At 35.0% G+C, this 11,031-nt stretch overlaps 1 protein-coding gene across 1 annotated transcript; it reads right to left on the bottom strand.

The window, feature by feature from the left end:
* Window positions 1-233: 233 nt before the first annotated feature.
* Window positions 234-5,530, bottom strand: LOC118648529. The gene has a single exon (XM_036294850.1). The coding sequence runs from the start codon at window positions 5,508-5,510 to the stop codon at window positions 1,089-1,091; it is 4,422 nt and encodes a 1,473-aa protein (XP_036150743.1). The 5' UTR covers window positions 5,511-5,530; the 3' UTR covers window positions 234-1,088.
* Between the last annotated feature and the right edge of the window lie 5,501 nt (window positions 5,531-11,031).

The raw sequence follows: 11,031 nt of genomic DNA, 5'->3' as shown, positions 1-11,031 counted from the left end.
TGATTGGTCATATAAAGCGTCGATTTTTACCTAATTAATTTTAAAATAAAATGTATGTATATACGTATGTGCGTACTAAGTATAATATTGAATGCAAGTAATATATTGTATGTAAAATTGTATAATTATATGTATTCTATAAAACGAGATAATATTATCAATGTAATTAATAAGAATAAAACTAATATTTAATATGATATAAGTATTACATATTTGTTTTTTTTTATTTTTTATTTTTTTTATGCAGTGGGATTTAGTGTAGATAAAATGCGATTAATATAATATGTTAGAACGGTTATTGGATATGATTAGTATAATACTTCTATTTTGTTTTCCCGCGATCTTATTATTAATTATTAATATTTAAAGTATAAATAGATTTGCGTAAATCGGTTATGTGGACAATTAATTATAAGCATTATTTATTTTTTCTTTGTTTTGTGTTTTTTGTGCGGCGGGATCTATAATGTATCGTTAAGTTTTATAAATTTGAATAAGCAAATGGATTGTTAGTATTTTGATTACGTGGATTAAACGTTAGATTGAATAAGTGTTAATTATATTTGATCGAGCTTAGTGTTTCCGGCGAGACAGTAAGTTCGATATTCACTTGATTTTCCGTTGCTCGAAGAATCAAGCGCATGGTATTTGCATGCCCGTTAATAAAAGGAACCTCGTGAAATCACGTAGGTTGTTTCATTCATATGATCTATTATCTGTTCACTTATATCGATTTCGTGTAGATATTGCCATAGTCGATTGGTACATGTAAAACAATTTCTAATCGGTTTAATTTCCGTAACTGATTTTAAGCATTGACTACAATTTACTTCGTGGTATGTTAAAGAGTTTAAGGCAAAATGTGATGCTTCAAATTCATATTGGGCTCGAATTATAAGAGTTCTAATTTGTTTAAAACATTTAAGACATAGGCAAAAATTAGTTACTTTTTCGCGGTAGCCTGTGTTTTGTACACAGTACCAAAATGGTGATTTATCGACTGGTTTTATAGGAGTGGTTAAATGTCGGGCCGGAAGACCTGGCCGACGGTGCCAAAGCATCTGTGAACAGAAATAATGATTAGGCGCTCATCCTGGATCCACGTGTGCTACCTTCAATTTGTTGATATGCACAACGCGTGGTCTTTTGCCAATTAGAATTTTTACGTTGCAGGGTGGGAGATTTTCAATTACTTTGTAAGGTCCCACATATTGATCAGAGAATTTTCCTTTACTTGGTTCTTTCAATAGAAATACTTCTGTGCCTTCCTCAAAATGTCGAGGATTTATGTGTCTGTCATAGTATCGTTTGCTTCTTTCTTTAGCAGAGATTAAATTTTGTCTAGCCTCTTCACGTGTTTCGTGTAATCTATTCGCGAGATCTGTGATATATTCGTGATACGTATTTTCGTTATTGGACTCTAAAGGAGGGTGGCTAGAGGGTAAACGAGCTAGTTTGCCGAATATAAGTTCGTATGGCGAAAATTTTGTACCTTCGTGTACACTAGTATTATAAGAAAACATAGCCATGTTAATATAATCGTCCCAGTTATCTTCTTTGTCAATTTGCGTTTTAAGATATTCGGTTAGTACGTGATGCGATCGTTCTAAAGAACCGTTCGACTGAGGATAATAGGCGGTTGTTTTAAAATGTTGAATATTGAATTTCTTAGTTAAAGATCGCATAAGGGAAGATAGAAAATTTGCTCCTTGATCTGTGAGTATGGCTTTCGGGGCACCGTAAATGCATATGAAATTCTTCGCAAATGCGTCGGCAATAGATACCGACGTGGCGTCATTTAATGGTACGGCTACGGAATATTTCGTTAATAAATCTTGCATTGTTAGAATATATTGATTTCCTTTTATGGTGACTGGTAATGGTCCCATTATATCAAGCGAAACTTTATCGAAAGCTGTTCCGGGAGTGTCTGTAATTATCATGGGCTGTTTAGTTTTAATTCTAGTTAGCTTCTTAATTTGACATTGCTTACATTTTCGAATTAAATTGGAAATATCCTTTTTCATAGAGCTCCAAAAATAATGTGGTCTTAACCGATTATAGGTTTTCGTTACACCTTTGTGACCACCGTGCGAGGACGCGTGATTTTCTAAGATCAATGCTTCACGTTCGTGAGGCTCAGGATTTCGGATTAAATTTTCACAAATAGTAATTTGACAGTTAGTTCCTGTTAAATAAATTTTGAACTGCTTAAGGACGTAAGACCATGGAATGTCGTCAAAAGATTCGGTTTTACTAACGCTTATTGATTTGAGCTCTAATTCAGTTATTACGTCTACTAATGATTGAAAACAATTTTTTAAAGTTTGTGGCTCTAATAGTGTACGATTATTAAATTTTATAGGGAGTGAAATTACAGTGTTTCCTTTTATGGTCTTTACATTAGCTCTTTCGTAAGTTAAGTTTTCGTAGTTCGGTAGTAAGTTAGCTTCTGAATATTGTTTCGCGCCGTTATCAAAAGGAGTACCGTTTAGGTATATGAATATAACATGGTTATCTTTTCGGCTAAGTAAGTTTTCACGAGTTTTATCGATTGTTGGTTCTTGGAGTGCGAGAGGAAGAAGCGGAATTTGTTCATGAGGGATTGATATAGGAGTAAGTAATTCGTCGTAATATTCTTCGTCGTCATCTGTATCACTTTCGGTATAGTCGGAGATTTCCTCTAAATTTTCGTGATTAGAATTTTGTGATGCATTCATGTCTACGTAATCGTCGTGAGTTTCTATTGAAATGCAATTTTCGTTATTAGTATTTTGCGGTGGGGTCTGTGGTAAGGTTCGGTTTTTATTACTAGAAAAGAATAAGGATTCATCAGAAGAATCGTCTTGATCCGCGTTTATTAATGGGAAAACATGATTCTCAGGTGGGTTTCGCGACAGGGCATCTGCGTTATTATTTAAAGTTCCTTTCTTATATTTAATTTCAAAATCGTATTCGGATAATTTGTTGCGCCACTTCCATAAGCGGGAAGACGGATCTTTAATCGAGTTTAGCCAAACGAGAGGTTTATGGTCGGTAATAATTGTAAAACGTTTTCCGTACAAGTATGGTCTGAAATGATTAATACAGTATACTATGGCTAGACATTCTTTTTCAATTGTAGAGTAGTTCTTTTCTGCAGCATTTAGAATTCGCGAAGTATAGGAAATGGGTAAGTCTTGTCCGACGGGACCTTGACTTAAAACTCCTCCGATAGCATATCCGGATGCATCGGTCGTGAGAATAAAAGGCTTAGTGAAATCGGGGTACTGGAGTATTGGATTAGAGCACAATGCTAATTTAAGAGTGTTGAATGAGTCTATTTGTTTTACTTGCCACGAAAAGGTGCTGTTTTTCTTTAATAAGTCTGTGAGAGGTTTTGCGGTTTTAGAAAAATTTGGAATGAAGCGTCTGTAGTAGCCAGCAAGGCCTAAAAATTGTTTAATGTTCTTAGGAGTTTTGGGAGTAGGGAAATTCATTATTGAGTTGATTTTTCCGGGATCCGGCCTTACGCCGTTTGATCCAATTATGTGTCCAAGATAGGCTACTTCGTGTCGTAAGAATTCGCATTTATCTGGCTGGAGTTTCAAATTCGCGTTTCTTAAACGTTGCATTAAGCGGGTGAATTTAATTTCGTGTTCTCGTAAAGATTTTGCGTAGATAACGATATCGTCCATATAAACGAAGAGTTCGTTCCCCTGTAGGCCAGAGAGAACGTTGTCCATTAAGCGCTGGAAAGTTGCGGGAGCGTTTTTTAATCCGAATGGCATTCTCTTGAATTGGTAATGACCGTATGGGGTCGAAAAAGCAGTTTTAGGGGCATCTTTGGATGCCATAGGTATCTGATGAAAACCGGAGGCTAAATCTAGCACGGAAAAGTATTTTGCTGATCCCAATTGATCTAGTATGTCAGTAATATTTGGGAGAGGATAGGCATCACCTATTGTTTTTTCGTTTAAGTTCCGATAGTCGATGACTAGTCGCCATCGTTTATTTCCTTGAGAATCAGGTTTCTTGGGGACGATCCATAATGGAGAATTGTAAGGAGAAGTGGAGTGTTCTATGGAATCGTTTATTAATAAATCGTTAATTTGCTTACTTATTTCTTCTTTATGTACGGGAGGAAATCTGTATTGTTTTGTATGAACTGGTATATCGTCAGTGGTTGGAATGAAGTGTTCAGCAGCGTTTGTGGCTTCGAGGCTATCACCAGGAAGATGAAACCTATCTTCGTTTTCATTGATTAGCGTTTTAATATTTTCTATTTCTTCTGGATTTAAATGATCGAGTCTGAGTAGATTAAGAATTGTCGAGGTACAATTGTTTTCGAGCGAGTGAGTACATTTGGGATGATATTCAGTCGTATAATGAAAGTATACAGGATTATTGTATGCAGGAACCTCAGGACGTCCTCGGACTCCTTTGGTATGTGAGTTTGAACGAGTCTCTGAATTAGTAGTAGAATTAGTTGAATTAGCAGAATTAGTAACATTGGCAAGAATTACTGAATGCCCTCGGGTTTCAGTAACATGCTGAAGAACAGAGCTGACACCAAGACTAACATCGGCCTCGTTAGGAGATCCTCGGACTCCTCCGATGTTATCTATACTCTTATTATAAGTCACCGGGCTCAGTGACGGGGCTACCGTGTGCCCTCGGGTCTCGGTAGCATGAAGGGGAAGAAGATTGTCATCAAGATTAACGTTGATTTTAGGAGACTTCCGGTATCTCACAGCGTTATCTTTTTTATCTTCATTAAGGTTCAAGGGGGTTTCAAGATTAAGTGAAACTGTCGCATGCCCTCGGGTTTTGACAGTGTGTAAAGAATTATTTTCATCACCCAGACTAACATTGGCCTCAAGCGGTTCGATGCCGCTTCCAATGTTATCTATATTATTTTTTAAATGTGTGAGACTCTCAGGATTTAGTAAATGATTTGGTAAATGAGGGGGAAAGGCAGCTTGTTCAACAGAGGTTGCCGTGTCGAAATCTTGTAGTTCGACGGAAGGGATTCGTACCTTTTGTTCGCTGTCTGATGTATTAAAGATCGGTAAGTAAGCTTTTCCTTTAGAATTTGTGACGATAGCATCTCCCAGGTAAATTTTATCGGCAATTGCGTATAGAGGTAAGTATCCAACTTGTTTTTCTACGTTAATAATGTTAACATGAAATGGGGTAACTGATCTAGCTTTAAGAATAATGATTTCGGAGTTAGCGAAAGGAATTTTTATATCTTGGTAGCTTAGAGATTTATTTTGATAATTAATATTGACAGAGTTTTTCTGGAAGAAAGGGTTTCCTAATATTCCATCGTGTGGAAGACCAGCGAGGTCGGGGATTACTTGAAATTTGGTTGGCTGGTTGAGTAATAAAATCTCAACGGATCCTATCGAAGAAATTATTTCAGAGGATATGCCTTTGAATGTAACGATGTCATCTTTATTAATAGTAATGTGGTCTTGTAGGAACCGTGATTTTATTAAGTTAAATGCGGATCCAGAATCAAGCATAAAATTGCATTGATTGACTAGATCTGGGGACGAAATGTCGACAGAGGGTAACGCGTGAACGTCTTTTGTTACGTTCAAGTTGTAGAAACTGTGGCTTGCGGGATTTGGATTGTGGCTGCGGAAGTCTGTTGAGATGTTGTCGGACGCGCTGTTGCGGAGTCGTTCCGACGGGCGTCTGACATCGGAACGCCCGGGAAGTTTCCCGAATTATTTTGTTGTGGCTTTTGTTGCAAGATAACTGGCTGTTGAGTCTGATTCTGGCTTTCTAGTGCCTTACGGTAGGCGAATTTACGACACTCACTCATGAAGTGACCGGGTGTCTTACAATATTTGCATATTTTACCGGTGGGATAGTTGGGACCGGGCTGTCCAGGGACAAGCGGTCGAATAAATGGTTGCGCGGTGTTACGATGTAAAGTTATATTCTGATTTTGTAAATTTGGTACCAAACGAGGTTGTGGAGCGCGATTAGGGAAATCAGCACGCGGAGGATACGGAGGGTTAATTTGTTTACGAGCCTTCTCTACCTTGAGGGTTTTCGAAAGTTGGATTGCCGTGACAATGGATTCTTCAAGAGAGAAACATCTTTCTAATTTAACGCGTACTAGAAGGTCTGGGGGTAGGCCGTTAATAAAATTTGTTTTGACTATATGTTCGATTTCTGCTTTCTTATCTTCCGTTATATTTCCGTATCGATCAGATTCTCCGTCAGTAATTGCGGAACGTAATTCCTGGACGCGAGCGACGTAATCAAAAATATCTTCGTTATGTTTCATGTAGATATTTGCGAGTTCTCCGCGGTATTGGTCAACAGATTTGTTCGGGCCGAAAAATTCTTTTAGTCTTCGCGGTCAGATCGCGCACGCTACGAAGATCTGCGCCTTCGATGGCTGAGTAAGCGTGACCCTGTAGTTTATTAGTAATTAATTGCATCAAATAAAATTCATGGTATTCCGGAATGAGGTCTAAAGCACGTTCGCAAATTTTGCTGAATTGAAATACGGACATATTACGTCCGTCAAATTTAGGAATAGTATCAATCGCGTCTTTAAAACGAATTGGTGAGTCAAAGTCGTTCCGTCGGGAAGGATTGGGAGATATAGGAGTTGGTGCGCTCGTATTTGATTGTTGCATTTCGAAAAAACGGGAATTTAACTTTTCTATTTGATCGGGTAGCGCGTTTAATGAAGCTAGCTGTTGTGTTACTTGTTCCATAATTGCTCGACTTTGTTCTAATTCAAATTGTCTAGCTTCTAGAGTTTCTGTGCGTTCCTTCAATATTCTTTCTTTTTCTTCCAATAATTGAGCGTACTTTTCTAATTCTTCTCGCGAAATTGCTTTATCAGATTCAGATCTTGTAATCGGCATTTTGAAATATAGTATGTATTAATTACCAGAATATTTTGTATGTTTGTAGTTTATTAGCCACCAGAGATTTTGTGATATTGCAAATGTCTTTGCTAGGGGCGCTTGGTAAGCTGCCACCAAAGAATTTTGGGTGATTTAAAATTAAAAACGGGATTGGTTATAATAATTGCAAGATTGTTATTTAGGGCGCGTAGTAAGCTGCCACTAAAAATTTTGTAATCGCCAGAAAATTCGTTTGAAATTAAATAGCCACCAAAGAATTTCGTGATTCTATTAAAGTTAAGTTGAAATCGAATTTGAGAATTAGAATTTTATTTTAAAATAAGCCACCAGAAAATTTTGATATTGGATTAAAACATTTCTCTTTCTTATTATTATTTTTATTAAGCCAACAGAAAGTTTGTTATTTGCATTAGGTTTTAAAATGGAAACTGCTAGGGTTTGTCGTCAAGTGTAATTAAAATTGATTTTCTATATTTACGATAAGCTACCAGGAGATTTGTGATTCGTGTATTCGAGATTTATTTTTAATGAGTTTAAATAAAACAGGCTATGAGCAATAGCAAACAAGAAGCAAAAGATAAAAGACAAGATACAAGGCACAAGAGTTTGATAAATAAGATTTTGTCTTCTTGTTCCTTTTCATTTATGTAATTTTGTAATAAACGCAATTTACAAGGTTTTTGCAAGTAAGTAGATCAGGCTGTAGTAGTTTTTCGTAATAAAGTTCACTGAAATTGCAATTCGAGACACAGTATTAATATTCAATATGTGGTATATATAATATATTATAGCAAGATTCGATAAAGCTGAAAATAAAAAGATTAAAAATACAATAAAAATGTTTAAAAGCAAGACCAAATCTCTCTCCTTTCTCACTCAAAGCTTTGCGATTCCTTCTTTTTGGCGTAAAATAATCCCACCACGCTGCCACCAGAGAATTTTTGTGTTGTTACGGACAAAAATTTCAAAAACCGATTTGTAACGTTCCGTTGAAGACTACTCGATACGGGGGCAGCTTTCGTTCTTTTGTCTAACGGGGCTCTCAATTTATTTGTTTTAGGGCGACCGCAGCACGTCTGCTTATTTCCCAGGGATACGCCGAGAGCCGGAAGGATCGTTTATCGCGTTTGAGAGAGAAATAAATGGGATGAGAGACAGGTTAAATAAACGTGTTTATTATTTATCAATCAGTATTAATCTTCATTTATTGAATACATAACCAATATATATATATATAATAAGATAAATAATGAAAAGAGTACGTTGATTACTCGAAATAGTATGTAGTAGATAGACCCAAAATATGCATATGAAACAACTAAATAAAGTAGTGAGTATAAGTATGTTATTAAGTTATTTATAATCAAGTAAAATATGAATTCATTTAACGTTTAGTCATTTAATAAAAACAAATCGATTTATGAAATCTAATTGATTTAACTCTGACTTGAATGATTTTACAACCTGGATAAAAATTATTTACTTTATTGATTGGATAAATTTGTGATGAATATTTCTTGTGTTATTAAGTAGGCTGCCAGTTCAGCCGAATTCTTGACGTCTGAAGAATGGTTAATTATGTTAGTGTTTAAGCGTCTTACCTTGTTTTTGTGAAGTACTAAGGAGATGAGGGAAAAGAAAGGTATTGCCTCATGATTATAATTGTTTGTTCAAGATTAATTAATTGTAATAGCTCAAATAAAACAAACTCACTGTCAGTTAGGTGGCGTGAACGTATCTTATGACTCCATTCTCGCCTCAGCGGAGTTTCCCACGTCACGTCGGGAATAAAAAAAAAGAAAAATAAAAACGGAGTCAAGAGTCACCGTTCTGACAGGGTATAAATGTGTAAATATTTCCCTCAATCGTTCTTTCAGATTTCGCGTATTAAAATAAAAGAAAATCACTGTCAATCAGGGTTTGTGAACGTATCTTACGACTCCACTCTCGCTAGGCGGTATCCCACGTCACATCGGGAATAAAATAAAAATAAAAAAAAAGAAGCAGAGTCCGAGATCCAGGTTGACAGGATATTTGTAATATAATTGAATTTATAATTTAAGTATCGGAGTATTGTTATTGTTATTCATTTGATTGTCTGAAAGAACTGCGTTAACGAACCGACGGATCGTACAGGTATTGTCCCGTGCAAAGTAGATATTAGATATCCGCTTGTTTAGCTTTTTATCACCAGGAGTACCCTCAACGGGCTCCAGTCAGCCAATACCACCAGCTGTTGGGTGACTAAACTCGACTTCTTAATTAAGGAGCCGACGCACAAGACGGTGATCCGTATCAGACGTGTCGCGGTAGACGCGTAATTATTTATGGGTTTCAAAGTATAGAGGCATATGAGATTAAATTATTTGTTGAAAAGTAGAAGGATGCGATCGTATTTTATAATTTTTATTTATTTATTTATTCAGGTAACAATGCTGGAGATCGCATAAAGGTTTAAGGAGTGTGGAAGTACTTCAGTTAAATTTCTATATCTAAATTAGTAAAATAAGCGGGGTTATAATTGGCAATAATAAAACATGTATAAATGAAAATCAATTATTGTATCAAATATATATGTGTGCATTTAATTCAGTTGGGTCTCGAATGCGTTACGAAATCAAGTAAATTGCATGTGAACTTTGAATAATTATTATATTATTTCATGTAAATTATTAGAATCAGTGATTTGAATATTATTTATTATATCTGGCACAAAGTAACGTAGAATGTTATGATAATAGTTAAATTAGAGATATACAAGTTGGATATTAAATAGAAATAGAGTAGATATCAAAATATTAAATCATGGATAAAATTGCATTGAATAAAATTAAATCGAATTGGATAGTAGTATGGATTGTATTTAATCAAAGTGAAATATCAGATTTGCTGCATTAAATTGAATTATGAATTAAATCGGATCGTAAATTAAATTGCATTAAAATGAATTAAATCAAGTTCAGTGGTGAGTTATTCGTAGTATTGAAATTTAAATTAAATCAAATTAAATCGGGATATCAATGCACATTAACATAAATTAAATTAAATCAGATTGCAGAATATGTCACATAAAAATAAAATAAATCAGAGTATCAGTATATTAAAATATCGGTGTATCAGAGATAAAATGTTCATGCATCAATCAATGTATCAATAAATGTCAAATAAAATGTCAATGTATCAATAAATGTCATAAAATATCAATGTGTCAACCAAGCTGTATTAAATTGAATTAAATTATAATTTGAATTAAAGTCAATTATATTAAATTAAATAAAAATCAAAATGTCAATTAAATAGTATTAAATTAGAATTAAATTGTCAAAGTCGCAAATTAAATTGAATTAAATTAAATTAAATAATGATTGAATAATATTAAAATTGAATTAGATTGAATTAAATTTCCAAACGGCAGACTGGGGTAATATTGTATAAGTATTTATTCGGTTGTTAAATTGTTAAGTATTTAATTATTAAAATAATTTAATATAATTTAGAATGATAGTCCAAAAGTGATTACGCGCGGCAGAGTGTTCACTTGTAGAGATTGATGACAGCTTGATTGAGATTATATAAATCAGATAAATAAAATTAATTTAAGTTACTCACCAAAAGGTCTTCGGGGATATATGAATTATTGAGGCTGGATCCCCTTATAGTTTTATAAGTCTTTATTTCTTTCAGTTACAATGTTCCTTCTACAGTCGACAAAATGGCGGATGCTTCTTAAGATGGCAGATATGCGGTACAGTGTTGAAGTTCAGTGCGCAATGTGAACACTCAGAGAAACGTGGTGTTGTTACTTGAAAAGACCGGCGCGCAATGCTGATCCGCCGCGGCGCTCGCTTTTATATTGTTCGAGTTTGTAGACCGCGGGGTGTGGTACGAAGTAGGAGTTGCATCATTCTCGCTTCTAATTTCAAAGGGTGCCGCGGAATGTCGGCATAATTTTACAAAGGATGTACTTGCATCGGATGTTTAGTCTTTCGAGATACAGAAAAATATCATATTACTTTTTGATCAAACAATTTCGCAAGTGACTCACGATGACTCATACCCGAGCGTGAGAATGGAATTTATGCATCTTATGCATATAAAATATTCATTCAAATATTATAACTGTGAAATAAATTATTAATTAATGTTTCCA

The sequence above is a fragment of the Monomorium pharaonis genome, unplaced genomic scaffold, assembly GCF_013373865.1.
Source record: "Monomorium pharaonis isolate MP-MQ-018 unplaced genomic scaffold, ASM1337386v2 scaffold_494, whole genome shotgun sequence".
Taxonomy (NCBI): domain Eukaryota; kingdom Metazoa; phylum Arthropoda; class Insecta; order Hymenoptera; family Formicidae; genus Monomorium; species Monomorium pharaonis.
The sequence above is the reverse complement of the archived record's forward strand: the minus strand, read 5'-3'. Positions and strand labels throughout refer to the sequence as shown.

Excerpts from the sequence above, each read along its gene's own strand:
- LOC118648529 (XM_036294850.1), bottom strand. The coding sequence starts at position 5,510 with ATGCTTGATTCTGGATCCGCATTTAACTTAATAAAATCACGGTTCCTA.